The sequence below is a fragment of the Arabidopsis lyrata genome (assembly GCF_000004255.2).
Source record: "Arabidopsis lyrata subsp. lyrata unplaced genomic scaffold ARALYscaffold_4, whole genome shotgun sequence".
In the NCBI taxonomy this organism is placed as follows: domain Eukaryota; kingdom Viridiplantae; phylum Streptophyta; class Magnoliopsida; order Brassicales; family Brassicaceae; genus Arabidopsis; species Arabidopsis lyrata.
The window spans coordinates 21,344,779-21,366,912 of record NW_003302552.1 but is presented as its reverse complement, the minus strand read 5'-3'; the positions used below and the strand labels follow the sequence as shown (position 1 = coordinate 21,366,912).

At 36.7% G+C, this 22,134-nt stretch overlaps 8 protein-coding genes and 1 pseudogene across 8 annotated transcripts; 4 read left to right on the top strand and 5 right to left on the bottom strand.

The window, feature by feature from the left end:
- The first annotated feature begins 945 nt into the window (after positions 1-945).
- On the top strand, positions 946-1,807 carry LOC9317992 (jacalin-related lectin 24). Its single transcript, XM_002881880.2, is given in 2 exon segments — positions 946-1,164; positions 1,340-1,807. Coding segments are annotated over 2 exon segments (687 nt in total).
- Positions 1,808-2,737: 930 nt separating this feature from the next.
- LOC9317991 (jacalin-related lectin 24) lies at positions 2,738-3,332 on the top strand. The gene is made up of 2 exons (XM_002881879.2): positions 2,738-2,941; positions 3,024-3,332. Exons 1-2 carry the CDS (start codon positions 2,738-2,740, stop codon positions 3,330-3,332), a joined length of 513 nt encoding a protein of 170 aa, XP_002881925.1.
- Positions 3,333-4,378: 1,046 nt separating this feature from the next.
- Positions 4,379-5,469, top strand: LOC9316133 (annotated as a pseudogene).
- Positions 5,470-6,454: 985 nt separating this feature from the next.
- Positions 6,455-7,067, top strand: LOC110229321 (jacalin-related lectin 24-like). Its single transcript, XM_021029110.1, has 2 exons — positions 6,455-6,664; positions 6,756-7,067. Exons 1-2 carry the CDS (start codon positions 6,455-6,457, stop codon positions 7,065-7,067), a joined length of 522 nt encoding a protein of 173 aa, XP_020884769.1.
- A 416-nt stretch (positions 7,068-7,483) lies between these two features.
- On the bottom strand, positions 7,484-9,298 carry LOC9316132 (YDG domain-containing protein At5g47150). Its single transcript, XM_021027066.1, has 3 exons — positions 9,038-9,298; positions 8,785-8,851; positions 7,484-8,479 (listed from the first exon to the last, which is right to left on the bottom strand). The coding sequence occupies exon 3, from the start codon at positions 8,473-8,475 to the stop codon at positions 7,522-7,524; it is 954 nt and encodes a 317-aa protein (XP_020882725.1). The 5' UTR covers positions 8,476-8,479; positions 8,785-8,851; positions 9,038-9,298; the 3' UTR covers positions 7,484-7,521.
- Positions 9,299-9,493: 195 nt separating this feature from the next.
- Positions 9,494-11,009, bottom strand: LOC9316131 (protein FAM136A). The gene is made up of 3 exons (XM_002880018.2): positions 10,499-11,009; positions 10,100-10,237; positions 9,494-9,922 (listed from the first exon to the last, which is right to left on the bottom strand). Exons 1-3 carry the CDS (start codon positions 10,619-10,621, stop codon positions 9,740-9,742), a joined length of 444 nt encoding a protein of 147 aa, XP_002880064.1. The 5' UTR covers positions 10,622-11,009; the 3' UTR covers positions 9,494-9,739.
- A 345-nt stretch (positions 11,010-11,354) lies between these two features.
- On the bottom strand, positions 11,355-14,310 carry LOC9316130 (stearoyl-[acyl-carrier-protein] 9-desaturase 7, chloroplastic). The gene is made up of 3 exons (XM_002880017.2): positions 13,962-14,310; positions 12,297-12,801; positions 11,355-12,221 (listed from the first exon to the last, which is right to left on the bottom strand). The coding sequence occupies exons 1-3, from the start codon at positions 14,099-14,101 to the stop codon at positions 11,661-11,663; spliced, it is 1,206 nt and encodes a 401-aa protein (XP_002880063.1). The 5' UTR covers positions 14,102-14,310; the 3' UTR covers positions 11,355-11,660.
- A 1,460-nt stretch (positions 14,311-15,770) lies between these two features.
- On the bottom strand, positions 15,771-17,935 carry LOC9316129 (probable L-type lectin-domain containing receptor kinase V.3). The gene is given in 2 exon segments (XM_021029641.1): positions 15,771-16,537; positions 16,539-17,935. Coding segments are annotated over 2 exon segments (1,977 nt in total). The 5' UTR covers positions 17,844-17,935; the 3' UTR covers positions 15,771-15,865.
- A 310-nt stretch (positions 17,936-18,245) lies between these two features.
- LOC9316128 (L-type lectin-domain containing receptor kinase V.4) lies at positions 18,246-20,552 on the bottom strand. The gene is given in 2 exon segments (XM_021027078.1): positions 18,246-19,137; positions 19,140-20,552. Coding segments are annotated over 2 exon segments (1,947 nt in total). The 5' UTR covers positions 20,416-20,552; the 3' UTR covers positions 18,246-18,466.
- Positions 20,553-22,134: the final 1,582 nt, after the last annotated feature.

Here is a 22,134-nt window from a genome sequence, read left to right as displayed (position 1 = left end):
TTAAAAACGAAATTTATAAATGAAAAAACCTTATGTGAAATTGATTATTGGAGATGATGATGACTTTAACATGTGTAGACTCAGCAGTGTAGTTCCATAATATGACTACGCTCTTGATTTGAAGTTGTATGTATAATCTTCTCAATATGGTAAGTTAAATAATTTCTGCCATTCAATTTTAGTTTCACGGTCTAGCTTAGGCATAGAGTCTGCATTTAGGGATAGCAATGAAAACCATTGTTACATATTGACAAGCAAAGGAATGGTAAACATATCCTTGAACTCACTTGCACTTTTCTAACATCATAAAAACTCATACCAGTTGATTCTATCCTTGATAATCTGCTTGTGAGGCTTAATTTTTTTTTTTTTTCGTCATTTTTTTTCGTCAATTAATTTAAACTAATAAGTGGTATCTTTTTGCCAATCTATACAATTCTTATGGTATCTTAAAACCAATAGACAAAAAATATGATGCTAGTATAATAAAATAATAAAACACATGGCAAAAAACAAAAATTCAGACTTTGATCATAAATCTTTGAAAAATCGACATTTTAACTTGTTTGCAAAGAAACCAGCTAGAGACGGAATGAAAAAAAAAAGAAGAAGGCTTTAAATATTACAAGTATCCTTAGCTGAATGTGATTTTGAATAGGTAAACTATTGGTAAAATGTAAATCACAAATAAATGCAAGCAATTTTTAAAAAATAGGTGAATAAGAGGTGAGGATAATATATAGTTTTACATTTTTGGTCTTTTGAATTTAGTAAACTTACTGTTTTCAAGTTGATTTACATTTTGATTAAGTAAGTTTTCTTAGAGAAAGTATGTAAAGCTTTTTTTTTTTTTGGTCTATAAGTATGAATCCTCCTCACAAGAACAAATTATTATATTAAGAAAAGAATATTCTGAGCTTAATTCTTTTAGCTGCTATGTTCTAAATGAGATCCCGTAATAGGGAGATGTTCAAAGTCGGACCAATTGGGTCAAACCGTGATTATCATAAGAGTTGGGACGAGAAGGGACGTAACATAATATCTAGTATATATGTTGCTTTCGACGAATAATCCATCAAATGTATTCAGTTTAGCTATTTTCAGAACGGAATTCATGTCGTGTCTGAAAAGTACGGTTCGTCCAAAGGTCGATCCTACGAAATAGTAAGTTTTGTTAGAATATATCTTCATGTATTTTCTTTTTATAATAATTGTATGTATAGTGGAATCTAAAGATTTTGTTTCTGTAATTAACATATTGTTATTTACAATGTCTAGTTTGTTTTGTACTTGTAATTCCTTTTGACCACGGTTAAAGCGAATTTATGCAAATATACAGGTGAGACTGAATGACGATGAGTATGTGACTGCGTTGAGTGGAATATATTATGAAAGAAAGATCACGTCTTTGACATTTCACACTAATCAGGGGAAACACGGGCCGTTTTGTGATATACCTGGATATTCATCAATTATTGTGGCTGGACGTACGAGGAAAATTGATGTGAAGATACGTGATCGTCGTGAGTTTGGTGGTTTCTTTGGGTCTTTTGATGACTTTGGCGATCTGACTTCCATTGGAATTTATGTTTATCCCACGTACCATAACAAGCCCACTCTCAATCAAGCATGGGATCCTCTATATACATTCGCTCATAAACGTACACTCAATTACCAAATCCCTACGATCGTGGATGGTATTCCTGTTAAACACATCCGTTATAAGCCCAAACTCAAAGACCGGATACTTTCCAAGTTGGATTTCAAAAGTGCTATGTGGTGCCTCATAAAAGCTTTCTTGGATTAAGATTAGATATTACTCTTGAACGATATTATCTAGCTCTTGTCCTTTGACAGTAGTAAGTCCTGAGTTTTAATATACTTGACTATTTTGTTCTTTAATTTAAATTAAAGCAGCATTGATGGAGGAATGACATTTTTTTTCCATATTTTAGGTACAACTCTTAATTCAATATACACCTTAGTTATGTAAGAGGTTTAAGAAGTTTATTTATTTTTTGTTTTTATATGATTTTTTTTTATGTATAATTTAACTTGATTTGATGTTTTGTGACTATATAAATATTTTCATGTAATTTTCTTTTATTGGTTGACTTATTTTTGGTTATATAGAAATGGTGTTTTATATATAATAAAAAAAAGATCAAAAATTAATTATGTAAATCTTAAACTCAGTAATTTAATTTACTAAACAATCTTTTATAATGATGGAGAGGGAGTATGATATCTAATGTTCCTAGCCAGGATCCATGCTGAGCCGATAGTCTCTCAGTTCCTAATTTGTTAGATTATAAACCGAATAGATTATAAGTAAATATGTTCACATCATCACCAATGGCTATAAAAATCACATAGCCAAGACTTTTGGCTCACACAGTGTAATTATAAAATGGGTTTCCCTCATAAAATTACTTACTTTGTTTACAAACACTCTTATTCTTTTGATTAATATTAAAAAATTATACCAATTGTCAAAACTTTTTGGAAATGGGTTTCCCTGAAAACAAAAACAAAAATCCTCTTAGGCACATTTCTCCGAGGTTCTTAAATCTAGTTGGACTTTTTCTTTGCTTGCTCCCCATGGAACACCTTTAAAGCTTTATAATAACTAAGAATCCACAAAGACTCTTCGGCTATTGGAAAATCTCCAATATATAATCTGTGCTTTGTATGCATGCATCTCTCACAGTTTTTCTAAGCATTAGCTGTTTAAATCATGGAGATGATGAAGCTTGGACCGGTAGGAGATCATCGTAATGGAAAGAACTGGGAAGAGGTGTGCAGTGACAGAATCTCTCACATTTTCGTCTCTTTTGACGAAAGAGCTTTAACATCAATCCAGTTCGGATACGCCAAGACTGGAGCTCCAGTCTTGTCTAAGAAGCATGGCTCATCATCCAACAGCCATAGTACACGAATTGTAAACTCTCTCACTAATTATGTCGTGTTAATTTTTATCAATCTTCTGTCTATATTACTTACAAAAATAAAAAAATATGCAGGTGAGGCTGAACCATGTGTCTGAGTTTATTACTGGGATTAGTGGACAGTGTTTTTGTGGTGATATTATATCTCTCACGTTTCACACAAACCAAAAGGCCCATGAAGCCTTTCGCTCGACTTCAAATACTTCCATGACAACGGGAAGAGAGTTTCATTCGGGGATGCTTGATCGACGTGAGTTTGGTGGTTTCTTTGGATCTTGTAGCTCTTCTCGCCTCAACTCGATTGGTATCTATCTGAAGCCTATCGTTGCTGCTGTGCCATCAGGATTCGCGCAGTACAGAGGTCTACCTTTTAATTGGTCGTAATCTCATTTGTCTTTCCTTTCCCTTGTCTTAAAAACAACCCGAGTTAATTATGTTGTATTGAGTTTGAGGGGATATGAATATGAGAGGATATAAAAGATTCAGAAGGAGTCTCTCTTTTACATTGTTTTCACATTTCACACAATAATTATCATAAGCTTCAACAGGCACTCAAACTAGTATCTTGTTTCCACTTGCCAATAGTCTACAATTGTAATGCTCATGTAAAATAATAAATTAATTTAATCAGATGAATATGTAGCTAACTCTTAATGGAGGAATGTCACATTTTTTTATTTTCAAATATTTAATAATAAATATATTAATTTAGAAGGAATGTTGTATTGAATATGAGATGAGATGAAAGATGAAAAAAAGTCAGAAGGAGTCGATCTCACATTTTGTTGTATAGTTCACATAATAATCATCATAAGCTTTAACAAATATTCTCAAATTAATGAGTAGCGTCTTGTTTCCAAATTACTATGCTATCGTCTTGGTATCTAGAAACCAATAGCATTTCTAATGAGTAAATGCTCATGGGAAAACCAAAATTTCCAGACTTTTGTTCATAAATCTTCCAAAAATTGGCATCTTGGCTTGTTTGCAAAGAAACCTCGACAGAAAATGAATTTAATAACTTCAACATTACTAGTATCATTAGATGAATATTGCTTTTGTTATATAGGTAATAATATAGATTAAAAAGGAAATCACAAATTTTGTCCCATAAAGAAAGATGGAAATCACAAATAAAAGGCAATTAATCAAGAAGAAAAGAAAAAAAGCGGATAGGAAGTAAGGAAAATATTGCTTTATACTTTTGGTTTACGTCTAAATTTGGTAATTTTACTGTTCTCAATATCATTTTTTTATTTTGATTTAGGAAGTTTTCTTAGAGAAATAATGTAAGTAAACCTTTCTACCTATGAGTATATGGATCCTCACAAGAACAAATTATTTTAAGATTACCAAGAAAAGAGTATTCCCAGTTTGATTTTTTTTTTTTTATTATTACTTGATTCAAAGCGAATTTCTGGAAAAAGAAGATGATCCCTGTGGGACCAATTGGATCAAAATCTACTAGAGGTTACAAATGGGACGAGAAGGGACACAACATGATCTCTTACATATATGTTGAGCACGACGACGACCGTAACATAATAACGTCTATTCAATTTGTCTATTTTCACAAGAAAGCTCCAATCATGTCTAAAAAGCATGGTTGCTATGTACAAGGTGAAAAATTCTTAATGGTAAGTTTTCGCTAGAATCTTTATTTATTTATTTTATATATATGAAGTGAAAACATGTATTCTTGCCACTTAACATGAAAGGATTCTAAAGTCTTCAGAGATTTTTTTAATAATGTAGAATTCTTGTTTACAATATATGCATGTATACTTTTACCAAAAAAATAAAAATATATATGCATGTATAGTAGTTTTTTTTTTTTTGGGGTACTTTGTGATGCAGTTGAAGCAAATTTATGCAATGTACACAGATAAGACTGAATCACGATGAGTATGTGACTGGGTTGAGTGGAATAGATTGGGAAGGAGGGGTCACGTCTTTGACATTTTACACTAACCAGAGGAAACACGGACCGATTTGTAAGAGATTTGATTATCTTAAAGACCGTAAGAGGGAAATTAATGTGGGGATACGTGATCGTCGTGAGTTTGGTGGTTTCTTTGGGTCTTTCTCCACTATTATCGGCTGTCTGAGTTCCATTGGCATTTATGTCTGTCCCATTACAAGCATCAATGACGCAGTCAGAACCAAGTACAAAGTCACCGAAGTCACAAATGCCGACGACGACCAGCTCACTCTCTACCAATCATCTGATCCTTTAGCCCTAATCAACCATAATCGAACGCTTGAATATCAAATCCCTCATGAGGCCTCCGATGGTTTTCATGTCAAGCCCATCATTCATAAGCCCAAGTTCAAAGACGAGCTGAGTCTCTACCAATCATCTGATCTTCTAGCCAGAAGCACTAACAATCGGACACTTGAGTATCAAAACTTGGAGTTTCTCGATGTTTTTCATCGTGTCAAGCCCATTGGTGGTAAGCGCAAACTCAAAGAGAGTATATTGTCCAAGTTGGGGCGCCTTTTAAAGAATCTCTTGGATTAGATTTTTTCGTTTGCATTCGTGCAAGATACGTCTCTTAGATGATAAGAGACCTCACACTCTATCTCTTGTCGTTCTAAGAAGTACTAACTTTTGAGGTTTTATTTTTCTTTTGTTCTTTGTAACAAAAGCTACTTTAATGGATGAATGCCACATTTTTGTTATCTTTAGCTACAACTCTTAAAATAAAAAATAATAATATATTAATTAGCATGATTTTTAAATTAGAAATTTGTTTTAATGGAATAATTCTTCACTTCCATCTGTTTAATTACATTGGCTTGTTTCTTTTAAAGCCTTCTTAGATTTATGCAGGAAATTGTAAAATGGTTTTCTCTCAAGATCATAGAGCCATTGAGTCATCTTTAGCACATTACTCGATGTTCTCTGTTGGCTCTTATGATATGAGCTTAAAGAATTTACATACATCATATCTCACATTATGGACAGAACTCAATCTTAGATTGACAATGTATGAGGCAAAGTCTTCCAGCCAAAAATTATAACTAGAGATCTGTATGTGGTATCTTTGTAACCAGTCAAAGTGCCAAACGATTCAATTGTCTTGGTATCAAGAATCAAAGCGCAAACGAGTATTAAAGAGATAAATATTGGAGATATCAAAGTTTCAAGACCAGAAACGGCTTGTGGAAATCCTCTGTTTTTTTCTTTTTTCCCTCGAAGTCGAAGTCAAGAGAAATCCTCTGTTCATTACTGTCACCTTTTATGACTCAAGTACTCAACGAAGTTGGCTAGTTTCTTCACACAAACCATACTATATTAGACTTCCATAGGAAATTGTATCATCTAAGCATAAAATCTCAAGGTTATCTTAAATGTACATTGACCTGTTTTGCTTACTCCCTAGAAATTTCATAATTAAAAGACATGAGGACTCTTCGGGTACTGGACTAGGTATCCTATATAATTCTACCAAGTCTCTCTTTCTCTCTGTTAATTATTTTCGAATTTTGCTATCAATACTTTTATGGAGATGATCAGAGCAGGACCAGTTGGAGAAACGAGTTCATATACTGACACTCATTGGGATGAAAAGGGCAACACTATGATCTCTCATATATTTGTTTCTTTCACTTACTCACGGATAATATCAATTCAGTTTGGCTACATTGAGAATGGAGCTCTAGTCATGTCTGCCAAGTACGGCGGTGACTCCAATGGACGTAGCTTCCGAGTTGTAAGTGTTGATTTTGGTAATTCTTATTTTTGTATGCTTGAAGCTTGTGAAGTCTCACTATCTCTTATGAAGTTACATAAATAAACCGCAGGTGAAACTGAAGCACAATGAGTATGTGACTGGGTTGAGTGGGTGTAGAGTAATCAACTCACGGTTGAGTAGGTGTGAAGGAATCAACTCACTGACATTTTACACTAACCTGGGAAAACACGGATCCATTTGTGAGCCTGCAGTCACCAAGTATGTAACAAATATCAAGACTGAAATTGATCTGGCTATATGTGACCGTCGTGAGTTTGGTGGTTTCTTTGGGTCGTGCAATAAATACAATCTGACATCAATCGGTATCTATGTGAATCCCATTCCAAGCTCCAACACAGCGGTTAAACGTGAAAACGTTTGACACAAGCAACGTCTTGTGACGTTCAACAGTATAGCCTGGTTCAATTTGTTGTTTTTCGTTTTCTCTCAAATAAAGCACCTTCTGATGGAGTTATTTTTGTCATTTTTTTCTATTCCTAAAGTAATATATTCATTATTATTTGAAATTGTTCAAGGCAGGCTGTGTAGCTTTTCACTTCACAACTTAAGTGTAGTTGAGTCCTATACCAAAAGTCCGCCTATTTATCCCTTACTCTGAATGCAATCACACTACTTGCAGTTCACACTTCTTCTTCCATAAAATGGTGATCTTGAAACTGGGGCCATTAGGAGACTATAGCGTTGATGAACACTGGGAAGAAACTGGCTGTGACAAATTCAGTCACATATTCGTTACTTCTGATAATTATACTGTAACATCCATTCAGTTTGGATGTGTGGACAACAGAGTTCTGGTCATGTCCAAAAAATACGGCTCAGATGAAGAAAACCTGATTTTTTTTAAACTTATACACAGTCTTACCTCTAACATCACTCTCGGCCCAATATTCTTCAACCATATACAATCCATCGTACACATAATGTTTCCCTTTATGATCCCATCTCTCTTCTCCGCGTATCACTCTCACTAGACTCTTTTGCCTCATACTAGTAGCCAATGCTAAGTTCCCTTTGACCAATTTCTGATCTTCAGTCTTCTTTTCCTTGCTGATTACGTTACCTCCTTCACCTGTGTAAATCATCACACCAGAGTTGAACGTATCGTTGTAGCCATACCCTTCTGTTGCAACTATGCTTGTCGCGAGCCTAACCTCTCCAATCTTCATGTAATCGATCCCGCACATTGTCTTGGAGTGAAGCCCGACAACACGGAGTTCGGTTTTATACTGAAACACATCCCCAACTTCTATTCCCGGAACTGTTCCAATTCTCTTCTCTATGTTCACTTGCTTCCCCATACTCTCTAAGACATTTAGTGCTTTGATGTCGATTCTGCGTGTTGCATCCAACAAATCTCCTCCGCGTCTTGCTTTTTTATCTCGGTCCAACTGTTTGTATACTTGTTTGAAAAGTCTCAATACTTCAAGCACTTTCTCACGAGGAGTAGGAGCAAAACCAGAGTTTCTGATCTCCAGTTCTTGTCTGTGAGATGAAGTTGTTGCAGAAGGCACTGTAGGAGCTGCAACAACATGATACTGATATGCTGGTTCTCGCTTGATATGATCCTGATAAGCTGCTGGTTCACGTTTGAGACAAATTCCTTGAGGTTTAGGAGCTGGATTCTTGCCAGAAACATCACCAGTTTTTGGATTCTTGAAGGCCTTGTCAGCTGGAAGATTAAAACTCGACGAAACATCAATGTGAGTTCCACAGCCTGGTGGGAAGTCTCGAATGGCGAAGACAAAAGATGGGTTCTGAGAATGACTCATCTTCCTGTAGAAATTGCACAAAAATCAATCTTTTTAAGTAATCAAATCACCATTCTGTTGTACGATTTCGATTCCTAAAACTATCAAACACACACCTTATAGCAAAATGAAGAAACTTTTCACAAATTTCCACATTTAAAAAATCAAGAAAAGCCTCGAAATTTAACACTGAGATTGAATCTGAGACTCGATTTAGACGGATCCAAACAGAGATGGTATGAAACAGAGTAGTGAATATGATATGAAGTTATCAAAAGATATTCTTGTGGTGAGAGATCATTGAGAGTGCGGAAAAGAAGAAACACTAACCTCGAGATGATGGTCTCTTTCTCTATGAGCTTCTTCAGATGTTGACAAAAAATGCGATTTTTTCCACCTGAAATTTCCATAGATTTCGCATAAACAATCCAAATTTGCGATTTTGACTCGATTCTTTGGAGAAAACAAGAAGCATCCCAGATTTTCATTTTCTCGGGAAAACAGAAAAAGCAGTTTGATGAACTCAGTGAACGAAACACGCCGATGAAAGGAGAAAATGACCGGCAAAGAATTTAGTGTATACCTGAGAATCCGAGATGTTGTTACTGATCGATTTCTTCTTCAACCTCGCCTGCTTTTTTCTCCGGCTCCGGCGAAACAAAGAATTAGCTGAGATTTTTGAGTTTTTATTTTATTATATTGTTTTGTCGTCTATTTAATGTTCTCTGTTTTATAGAAATGGAAATTTGTTTTGTCGTCGTCCATTTATAATACATAGCTCTCTCTGTTATTACGGGCCTACACCATTAAGTCGTGTGATCGTTCGTGAGCTTCTTAATTATGGGTTCAATTTTATTCTTTTATGTAATGGTGGTACTACTAAAGGCTTTTTAGCCATCTTTTAATTTTATGCAACAATTTAACAAAAATAAAAGGCCATTGATCCACTTTTGCTGTGTTGGTGACACAAATGAAGAATAACTTAAAAACTCGGAATTTGAAAGTTTCTTTGGAGATGGAGTTTCATTCGGGGATACCCTGATTTTGAAGTTGTTCTTTTATTCTTTGTAACAAAACCTAGAGTGTTGATCCAGAACTCTTCTGGATCAACATATGGTTCCTACTCCCGAGGATCAGCCTAATCTTCCCTAGATGATCACTCTCGAGTCTCAACCAATAATTTCATTTCTCTGTTTGATATATGATGTATTGAGTTTGTTGACATCAATCAAATATAGTTTCACTACGTATCAGAAGGAGTCCCTCTTTAAAGTTTTTGGAGAGCTCAGTCTGTGATTGACAAAGCTTTCTTCATTCTTGTGGCGAGATTAGGCAGAGTCTTGACAGCTTCATCAACAGTTTGGTTTACGCAATGCTCCAAATCATTTACAGCTTCATTTCTCGTCTTCTTAAGCTTAGCGGACTCAAACTTGTCTTGACAAACCACAAGAGATCTATTCAACCTCTCCTACATTCATCAATCAAAATCAAAACACAAACTTGAATCAAACCAAGCTTTTGTCCTGATATAGAGAATCCAAGAGACAACAAATCACACTATCATCATCATAAACACATTTGAAAAACAAAAGTTTCAGATTTTAATCACAGTTGAATCATCAATCTCTAATTGAAAAAGACTTACTTGGAACACAGACATCTCATTATCAAAGTGGTTCTGCGAATTTGTGATAGGAACACTGCAACTCTCTGCACATCGACTAATCTCAGCGTGTGTTCTTGTCCTATCAAAGCACTCATATGCACATTTGAAGTATGCCTTCTGCATCAACACAAAAGCACAAAACATACTCTTATATAAATCTCAGGCTAAGAAGCAGTAAGCAAACTAAGTCCAAGTATATATCCAATGGCTTCTTCAGAGAGTATACATAAAGAACCTAACTTTAGGAATTTAGCAACTAGGAGAAAGAAAACTGATTCTCGGGTCTGTGAAATTCACTTTAGTTTCGACACAATTTTAGCAAGAAGACATCAAAATTTCAAAACTTTTTTTGAATGAGAGATAGAGAAAAAGACGAACTTGAAGGGTGAAATTGATGTGGTCTTGTATTGGAGAAAGAAGAGACTGCGACACAGAACTGACTTCGTTAACTTTCTTTCTAATTCTCTCTCTCACCATCTTCTCTTCCGCCGTTTCATCCATTTTTTCCGGCGAGTTGATTTATTAGTTCAACTTTGCTCTCACAATGATTCACGCAAAAAATTTGGAATCTTTACTTGCAAACAATTAGAAAGAAAAAAAGATTGAAAAAGAGAAACATTTTTTTACTCCTTCCCCAAGTTCATAGGTAGCTTCAACCGCCTTCCATGGCGGAATCTCTGAAACACTACCTTATTGGGCCAAGCCTCTTTTAAATTTGGGCCCATTAAGGAACATTATCATGGCCTTTAGTCTGGCTAAAAGATGAAGTTAGGGTTATATGTAGCTTGAATTATAATGATAATGGAGATTGAATTTTAATCTGAACAACTAAAAATTGAGTTTTCCTTAAAGATGCATTGAGCTGAATTTTAGTTAGATCTCGCCACAATAATTTAATACAAACGAGAACATCATCTTCGTTGAGAGAGAATTTTAACCTCGAAAGAATTTCACTAACATTATAGACCACCAACATAAAGTGTGATAAAATTGTCGGATAAATGATATAAGCGATGATATTCTTTGTAAATAGTCTAGACAAATTGTAATGAAGCAGATTCAACTAGTATCGACACTGGCTCATAAGTAAACCGTGTTATTGAACTTCAGAGTTCTCAAGGAGAAAGATTTGTGTCCTGTGACCAACAAAACTTGATATTTAAACATTGACCAATTTTGAAATGGAAGATATTCATCATAATCTACCATCAAAATTGCTAAGAAGCCACATGAGTTGTTGTCTAGAAACAGGGGATAAAACAGAGACAAAAACAAAAACTAACCTGAACTGAAACAAAACTCCACAGAGAAGACTGAGTACAACAGACCAGACTTTAACTGTTTTAACTACAACAAGTGTACTAACGGATCAAAGACCAAACATATAGTGACTGGGAAAACCAAAGCTACTAAATCAGTGCTTCTCAACTTTGTAACTAGACCCACCAACATTATCAGAAACCACAGTAATCTACACCAATTTTAAGAGCAGACAGATGAAATGAGGAACCGGGAGGAAAGGGTTTTTGTCTTTGTCCTTTTAGAGCTGCACTTCTCTGTCGTGTATCCAACTGAAAGGAATCTTGGGTCCTTTCTTGGCTCTTGCTTGAGCTCTCTCATCCAATCTCTTGATTCTTGGAGACAACCCGCATAAGTAGTCTTGTGCTTTGTTTCCTTCACCTGAAAGCCCGGTTAAGTCCTGAATTTTCCACCTACCAACCAAAAACTCAAGAATGTCGGCATAGTCTTTGGCGGTGTAAACACCGAGCCTCTGAGCCACGGAAGAGAAGTTGTCAAAGAGGTTGTCGTTGCGCCCATCATACATCAAGTGAGCAGGCATTGAGATTTTCTTTCTCATCATGTCTGCAAAAGCCATGACAGTACCATCAGGATCAATCTCAAAGAGCTTTTCAACTATCTTGGTGTAAGCAGTTTCGTGACGCTTCTCGTCTGCAGCTATTGTCCCACATATTTGGGCTAATTTCATATCCCCATGCTCTTTGGCTTGGCGGGCTGTGTTTCCATGAGAGATGAAGGTCGCTCTTTCTTGGAATGAAGTATAGATGAAGCCAAGGTAGGGATTATTCTCTGTCCGCGGATCCTATGAAAGAGAAGTTAAAGCGCTTAGGAAGTTATATTAACCAAGCAATCATGTAATTGCCTGAAACTATCTCACCATTCCGGATCCAATCAAGTACTGAATGGTCTTTTCGATCTGCCTCATGTCCACCCGACCAGACAAGTAAAGGTATTTATTCAGAAGATCGCCATGTCGGTTTTCTTCTGCAGTCCAAGCTCTGGTCCAAATAGCCCATGAAGTAGGACTAGCACCTGTTTCATCCCTAACTCCATCCAAAGTGTTCAACATAGTTTGATAGGTCGGAAGTGCTTCTTCTGTGATCATGTCCCCCACCAAAACAACAAAGTAATCATCGGGGAGCTCTCTCGCCCTCTCTCTTAACTCTCTTACCTGATCTTCAAACCCATCTGATGCAGGGTCAGGCAAGAAATCCTGGGGTTGCCAAGACTTCTCCACATCCTTGAGGTGAATCAGAAGGTTCTCCTCGGCCCAGTTTTCCATAGATTTGAAGATCTCGATCTTTTGAGGTGGCATGGAGTGCAAGACTTGAACATGCACCTCCCTAGGTGGCGTAAATGGCTTCTTCAAGCTCTCAACATCCCTGCCATTATCCGAAAATAAGTATTATCAGCATTCAATTATACTCCATTGAGATTACCAGTCAAGGTTTCATTTCTTATACACAAAAAAAACAAGAACACAGATTACTGAATCTAGAAAAGCATTCATGTCTCCATTTCCAAATAGATTAATCTATGCATTGAAGCGAAACAATTCGACAATTCATGACTAACAAACAGTCAAACACTTAGAAATGTTTAACCGTAAGACAATATGTTATATTTGCAATCATGAATTGATCTTGCAGTTCAATATGAAGCAAAAAAGAAATATTGTGAAAGAAACAAATGTAGTCACTACTGATCAGACAAAGACAAGATAAAGAGCCAAATGTCATCAAAACAGAGAAAGAGTGAATAAATTACAGAAAAGTGTGAAAAGTTTGGACGCTAACTAAAGATTGGCGCCACGAAGTACGCATGCATAGAGAAAGGCCACGAAGCGTGATATCCAACGTAATGTCTTTGGAGAAAGAAAAACAGACGTAAACTGATACGTTCAAGAATCTCATGTCAATAGAAAAGAAAACACTCATCAAATGAGTAAGCAGCAAGTGGATAAACATTTCACCGTTTAAAAAATTACCAAACAGCAAAATATAAACCAGAGAACGAAAAAAAAACAAAACAAAACTTTCCCCAGTGAAAAAAATCAGGATTTGACTAAGAAGCTATTCCTCAATGTCTCTTAACCATTGTAAAGATCATTATACCATTAAGAAGATAACTAGTGTTAATCATAACTAACCAACAATCAAAGAGCAATCTAAATAAATATGGTAAAGGCAAAGATTTGATACATGGGGCAAGCTCAGAGAAACGTGAATGAATCTAGAGAATAAAAGGGAACATCAACAACATCAGATTCAATGAAAACGAGCATTAATGAATCGCCTGAGAACAGAGAATATCAGAGGATGGCCCCTATCTTATAAACCCAGATTAAAAGAAAACACTTTCATTGAGATTAAGCAAATGTAAGCAAAGAACACTGAACTAGATCAAGTAAACGTAGATCTAAAATCGCAAAAAACTAGCAAAACACAGAACACAGTAAACAAAGATGAAGCAAATCTCTTCTACTTGGCAGAGAGAATCGAAAGTAGATAACAGAGACGTGGATGGAGAGAAAGAGACTGACTTGGCGCCGGAGCTGAGAGCAGGAGAAGATGAAGCGAGGCAGAGGAACTTGGGAGATCTGAAAGAAGAAGTTGGCGGACGAGTCGAGGAAGGGAATTTGTAGGGCTGAGATGCCACCAAAGGGTTAAGCTTTAGAGCCATTTCTGGATATGAATGAATCGTTCCTTCTACAGAGCTAAAGCTCTCTCTCTCAATCTCTATCTCTCGCTCTGTCTTTGGGTTCTGGCTTTTTCTCTCAGGTTTAGTTTCGTCCACAGAAAGAGAATGCTTATGAACAGCGTTGAGCGAAGGAAGCAATAAGAGAGAGAGACCAAAATAATTTTTTATTATTATTTTATAATGAAAATGACGTCATAATTTGTGTGAAACCAAGGTTACGAATTATAAATATTATTATTTGTTTTTTTTTTAATTGGGTATGTGTTCTAAAATACCCTTGAGAATCGAGATGATTCAATTTCACATTACTGTTCTAGATATTTTTGGTAGAGAATCGATGTCGGTAAAATAATTGTATCAAATAATTATTAGTCAACAGTAATGATTAATGATACATCAAAACATCGATTACCTATACTAAGTACTAATAGTGTAGTAGAGAAAAAGTTGCAAAAAATGAAAAGGGAGATACATCTTGAAAATAATTGTTGATTATAAATTTTTTATTGAGTTGAATAGTTAAGTTGAAAAATTGATTACTTAGATGTCAAAGATGATTAGTCTTCTTCACTCATGACTTGTGAACGTTTGGTAGTAATTAAAGAGGACTCTTATATTTTGTATAATTTGCTAATTTGGTATTACTATATCTATCAAAATTGATGAGCAATGAGGAGGGGTAAAAAGGTCAAAACAAAATACAAGTGTTTAAATAATTGATCTGATTATTGTAATATTCGACGTACTCGGGCGTGAGAATCCACGAGAGAGCCAAGTAAGTTGAAGCATGAGAGAGACAGAAAGTGGACAAGTGGCAGAGGATCTCCACGTGGATGTCCCACTTGGCATATGAAAACGTACATTGGGTTTAATGGTTTTTGCATTTTAGCATCATTCGATACTCTTTTCTGCCAAGTTTTTTAGCACAACGTTTTTGAGTAATTTTGATAGCACAACGTTTTCGTTCTTTCATTGAGACCGTGACAAAAGAAAAATTAAACTTGCTTCTTTCATATGCAAACCTTACTTTACCAGAACTATCATGATATATACTTTATCGAAGACCTATCGATTCATGTTATGTTAGGGTCCAAAACGGAAAATTTTTAAAGTTAGCTCCGTTAAGCCTTAATAAGCTAAGTTTGGTCCATTGTTTCATAAGGTTTCCGCAAATCCGAAACCTAAAATGGTGTAATACAAATTTCTTCCTTTCTCAAAGCTCCTCTTAAAGCAAAATCGCTTATACTACATACAAAGATAAGAAAAGAAAAAAAACCAATACGATTTTTTTTTATAAAAAACGATAGAATTTGTTTAATGAACTTCACATCCCAATTGAACAAATGCACATATGGAAACTGGAAACATGATAAATAATTGTTGGTAACAACATGAGAATTGTTTATATATTAATATTTTCTTGCTGAACAACAATAATTGTTTCTTATCAATTAGCAAAAACCTAAATTCCTCGAAACAAGTAAAAGATTAGTTCTCTTAAAAATATCCAATTAGTTAGCAGAAAAGAAATATTTAAGACTTTTTATAACTGAAAACACAAGAAGTACTCCAACATAAAAGTAAACACACAAACGCATACTTCTCAGGTCATGTGTAATTATTCCACCGCCGATATAAATATGAACATATATTAAACAATACATTCAATACGATCACCAAAAATAAAGATACTTTATAAAGCACCGTCACAAGTTATTTTTTGCACCATGCCTCGACAATCAGTTTTTACCGTCCGACGGAAGTCATCGGTTCCGTAATCGTCAAGTTACCTGCAGATTCCATTGTAATCGCCCTAACAAGCACGTTTCCGTACGCATCGTACCATCTTCCCAATTTCTCCGTTCTAACAATGTCGAGAAGATTATCCGGAAGCTCAGAAACTCCGTTCAAGATCTTAACCACCGTAGCCATATCCGGCCTAATCTCTTCATCCCTGTGCGAGCATAACACTCCTAGCTTCAGAACAAGCTCAAGCTGTCCCTTGTCATGATCTTCTCGGATGCTTTCATTAGCCGCCTCTACAATATCACCGTTTTCCCAACGATTTATCGCCCAGTCTGCAAGAACGACCTCTTCGGGCTCTGCTTGTGACTCAAACAGTTTTCTACCGCAAGAAACTTCAAGCATAAACACACCAAAGGCATAGACATCTGTACCCGTGGTCGATCTTCCAGTTCTCATGAGCTCTGGTGCCATATACCCGAAGGTTCCAGCTACCATAGAGGTTTGAGGATCAAATCCTTGATCATACAGCTTAGCCAATCCGAAATCTCCAAGACTTGCATTCATCTTGTCGTCGATTAGGACATTTGCAGGCTTGATGTCTCGATGAATAACAACTTGTACCCAGTCGATATGGAGATAGGAGAGTGCAGAGGCAACGTCTTTGATGATCTTTGAAACGTTGAGTCCAAGAGAACTGTTCTTGATCTGATCCGCCATAGAGGTACTTGTCAAGACTTCCGTTGGGCATAAAGTCATAAACCAAGTAGAGCTCTTCTTTGTACCTGCAGTAGCCAAGAAGCCTCACTAGATTTGGGTGTCTAAGCCGACCAATAGTTGCTATCTCGGCCAAGAATTCTCTCATTCCTTGACTCGAACCATGAGAAACCCGTTTAACAGCAATATTTGCATCGGAACCTGGAAGTGTTCCCTTAAAGACCTGACCGAACCCTCCTTTGCCTAGAAGTTGTTTGAAACCATTTGTGGCTTTAAAGAGTTCTTTGTAAGAAAACCTATGAGGTCCATTTTGAATCTCCCACTCCTCTAGAACCTCTTGAACCATTTGGTTTTTTCTATATAAGAAGAGACTAAAACCTGATGCAGCCATCGCAACTAAGAGAGCCAATGCCAAGCCGGTCACCCAAAGAATGCGATTTACCAGTGATTTTTCCTTGGGGTATGGAGGAAACGTCGGGATCCCGATATCCAGGTCTGGAACAATCAGTATGGTATATCTATACCAAATCGACATGTAGTGCATTGCTCCAACCGACCCCGTAGAGGCTGTGAAGCCGACATACATTTTCTCCAAAAGATACGGTGACAGATCTTGGTTTAGCGAAAGAAGTGGTTGCTTGGGGTAATAAGCTTCCTCTGGCGATGATAATGTGACACTAAGCTCTTTCTTCTTCTGGTCATACAAAATCGTGACTCGGAGTAGATTTCCACTGATCAAAGAAAGATTTCTGAATTGACCCTCTTGATCATAATAACCAGCAGGAGCAGATACAATAGACCTCATCCCATTTATGTTGATACCAACATGGTTATCGTTAATGTCGCCAAATTCATCATCTTTATTTATATCGAGCTCCACAGCGATGACATGATTCGAGTTGTTCCCGTTGTTTACTTCATTGAAGATTCCGAGGTACTGATCTGCGGATGCACCTGGAATGCCTCTTGTAGGAGAAATCACGAAGGCCATACCGTGAGAGCCTTTGTGCTTATGCTCAGGGACGATAGCAAAAAAGAAGGTGAAAGAGAAAGAAGTCATTGCACCTGTGAGGAAATTCTTGAAAGGGAATGGCTTGTCGTCGAATGCTTGACCATATGTGTGCTTCGTGGTGTTCGTCAACGTCCTGAAACCTTTGAAAACTCCAGCCGATCCTTCCCAAATCAGTTTCCTATGGGAGTTATCAGTACAACAGAACAAAGCAAGAATCAAGAAAATGACTCGTGAGATGATTACACGAGACATGATCTTTGACCGATTAGTTGAGCAACTAGGAGCTTAGTTTCTGTTGTCGTTTATATCCTGAAGAGCATGATGAAAGTCAACTAAAGCACAGAAAGGCGCATGAAGTAGTCAAGACCTACAAGGACTAAAATCAGAAAGATTGCTACAAGTTGCAGAGTCAATGCTTCATAATCAATTAATTAACCAGTTTGTATATTTAAGAGATTATAATAATAATGACTGTAGACACTAAAAAACGTATGAACTAGTCAAGGCCTGCAAAGACTAGTAACAGAGAGCTACATGTTGCAGGGTCAATTACTGAAATCAATTAATTAACTAGTTAATGGAGTCCCAAACCTTCATGGACCATGGGAGAACCAACGAGCTAGTCAGGCAAATTTAGTTTTGTTATGTCTAATATGTTTTAAGGAAAATATATTATTTATCAAAACCTCTGAGAGATCGTGCTTATGTTACAAACCTGGCAATATGGAGCATCATGTCCATTTGTTTGTCCAGGTACTACAAATATAGAAATTCTCAATGTTACACCAGACTTAGGTAGATTATAAACCACATGATACATTCAATACAATGAACAACAGAACATATTTTTGCACGAGCGACCTTGACATCAGCTTTCAGCGTCCGTGGGAAGTGAAAGGTTCCGTAAATGTCAAGGTACCGATGGACTCCTGTGATGGAATACTATCAGATGTCTCAGACCACATTCTAACCCTCTCGGCCTTGACAATATCCAGCAAATTACTCGGAAGCTTCGAATCACCATTTAAGATCCGGACCACTTTAGACATGTCAGGCCTAACTGTTGCAACCTGGTGCGAACATAATACTCCCAGTTTCAGAACAATCTCGAGCTGTTCTCTATTGTGTTCTTGGTGGAGTCTTTCATTGGCTGCCTTAAGGATATCTCCGTTTTCCCAGCATTCTAATGTCCATTCTGCAAGGACGACCTCGTTGGTGGCTGCTCGTGGCTCTATCAGCCTTCTACCGCAAGAGACTTCCAGTATAAACAGCCGAAAGGCGTAGACGTCTGTCCCTGTGGTTGCTCTTCCACTTCTTATGAGCTCGGGGGCAATGTACCCAAATGTTCCAGCTACTCTCGATGTTTGAGGATCATAACCCTGATAGTACAACTTGGCTAGCCCGAAATCCCCGAGTCTCGCATTCATCTGATGGTCAATCAAGACATTTGCAGGCTTGATATCTCGATGAATTACGACTTGTACCCACTCGTGATGCAGATAACAGAGTCCAGAGGCTACATCTTTGATGATCTTGAAACGTTGTCCCAAGTGAGTTGCTCTTTATTTGCTCTGTACTTGTCAAGACTTCCATTGGGCATAAAGTCATAAACCAAGTAAAGCTCCTCCTTGTACCTACAGTAACCCTGAAGCCTGACTAGGTTTGGGTGTCTAAGCCGACAAATTGTCGATATCTCTGCTAAGAATTCCTGCATTCCTTGTCTTGAATCATGAGAGATCCGTTTAACAGCAATTTCTGCGTCTGAACCTGGAAGTGTACCCTTAAAAACCTGACCGAACCCTCCTTTGCCCACAAGTTGTTTGAAACCCTTTGTGGCTTTAAAGAGTTCTTTGTAAGCAAACCTATGAGGCCCACATTGGATCTCCCATTCCTCTAGAACCTCCTTAACCTTTTTATGTCTTCTATAGAAGAAGAGACTTAAAGCTGATGCAGCAACCGCAACAAAGAGGACCAATGTCAAGCAAGTCACCAAGACAGTCCGTCTTACCTGAGACTTTGGCTTGGGATATGGAGGAAACGTCGGTATAGGGAAATCCAGATCTGGAACCACAGCGATATCATACACATGTAACGTCCATATGTAATGTAATGCTCCAACCGAACCTGTGGAGGCAGTGTAGCCGAGATACATTTTCTCCAACAAATACGGTGACAGATCTTGGTTCAGTAATAGAAGTGGCTGATTCGGGTAATAAGCCTCCTCTGGTGATGATAAGGTGACGCTAAGCTGTTTTTTTTCCTGGCTATACAAAATCGTGACTCGGAGTAGATTTCCACTGATTAGAGAAAGGCTTTTGAACTGACCCTTTTGATCAAAATACCCGGCAGGAGCAGATATGTTAGATCTCATTCCATTAATGTTAATACCAACGTGGTTATCATTAACGTCACCAAATTCATCATCTTTATGTATATCGAGCTCCACAGCAATGACATGATTCGAGCTTTTTCCATTGTCTGTATCGTTGAATATTCCGAGGTACTGATCAGCAAAAGCACCTGGAAGGCCTCTTGTAGGCGAGATCACGAAGGCCATACCGTGAGAGCCTCTTTCTCTATGCCCAGGGACGATAGCAAAGAAGAAGGTAAAAGAAAACGAAGTCATGTTACCGTTGGTCGAATTCTTGAAAGGGAATGGCTCGTCATCGAAGGCTTGACCATAGACGTGCTTCTTGGTGTTTGTCAACATTGGGAAACCATTAATAATCCCAGTGGATCCCTCAAAAACAAGCCTGCCAAGTGAGTTTTCAAGATTAAACAGAGCAATGATCACCAGAACCATTAACCACTCGTTACGAGACATGATTATTATTGATTGAATAAGTGGTTTACAAGAGAATAAAACAATTCAGTTTTGTTGTTGTTTATATCTTTGATAAGCAAGATAAAAGTCAAGTGATGACTTCAGATACACGAAACACATGAGCTAGTCACAAGAACTGCAATTTAAAACAGAGAGGCGACATATAGTTGCACATCAGTGTCTGAACACAATTAATTTAACATGGTGTCCAAATCATCAAAGAATCATGCGATAATGCCATAGTCAAAGAACTGGTCAAACAATGTATTTCAATAAAATCTGGATTTCTCAGAACTCAAAAATATTTGACTAGAAGATAAAATTATAGATCATGATATTGAAATCAGAGACATATTACTGTAATTTAGTAGTCTTGCTTATCTAGTTAAGACATGTGTTCACTACAGAATAAAAGTCTTGTCATGAATATATTTTTCTAGTAAACCTCTGAGACATGAACCTTTAATATACATAGTTACATACATACATGACATCATGTTTACTTCGGTTAGGATTAAGCCGGAAAGAGCAATGACACCGAGGAGGAAATACAAGATTTACGAAGTTTTGGGGTCAAACATATAACTGAGAATATATGAAGGACTACAAATTACTTTAATTAAGACTAAAAAGAGACAGAAATACAAACCCTCACCGTCGGTTAAATATCCGAGCATTATCATCTCCGTCGCCGTAGATATCGCTGGTCAAACGGTAACTCCCTCCTTCCGATACCTCTCTCGTCGCCAGTGACTCATTCCCGGCAATATCCACAGATCGGCCGGCCAAAAACAGGAATCGATGGAGATTTGAACGCTTTAGAAACGCGGACCTTAATGGGCCTATTGTGGCCCTATATATATACATAAGCCTCTTAAACTTATGCCGAGAGGGTACTTTCGTAAATTCGGAGAATATGTTTGGAATTGACTAGTATATCCTCCTTTTTTTTTTACGTTTGTTTGATGTTTATATCTTGATAAGCAAGGAAGAACTTCAGATACACGAAACACATGTACTAGTCACTAGGCCTGCAAATGCTAATAATAGACAAACTACATATAATTGCATAAGTGTCTGAAGCAAAACTTAACATGGTATCCAAAATTTTCAAATTCACAAACACTTACGAAAAATAAAGATCAGAGGAACTAAAAACTTTTTTCTAATGAACTTCAAATTTCCACTAAATAAAATGGACAATGGCACTGTAAACATGAATTTGTGTGATTTTTTTTGGCCAACAACAGGACAATTAGTTAGATATAATATGATTGTTGAAACCAAAAATCTATGTTAAAACTAAGGTTTATTCTGTAAAAGTAATCAATAGTTGTTCAATATCTTTGAGATTTACAAAAGAAATCGATAGTGTAAAAGGAGAACAATATAAAGAAATACACTCAAAAACAAAACCCATACATACACTACTACCGTCTACTCTTACAAGAGCTTATTAAATAGGATTCCTATTATAGATAACCATAACTAACAAGATTCGAGTGGCGGATCCAGGATTGTTTCTAACTGGGGTCAAAAAAAAAAAAATTTATAAACTATTAAAAAAAAATTTTGAATCACAAGTCGTTGCAAACAAATTTACAAAAAAAGAATCACATCACGAATAAAAAAAGTTTTTTTAATGAAATTGCAAAGGAAATAACTGATTACCTTGATTTAGAGAAGCCATCATTTAAGTTTTTTTTTTTTCCTTCGTCC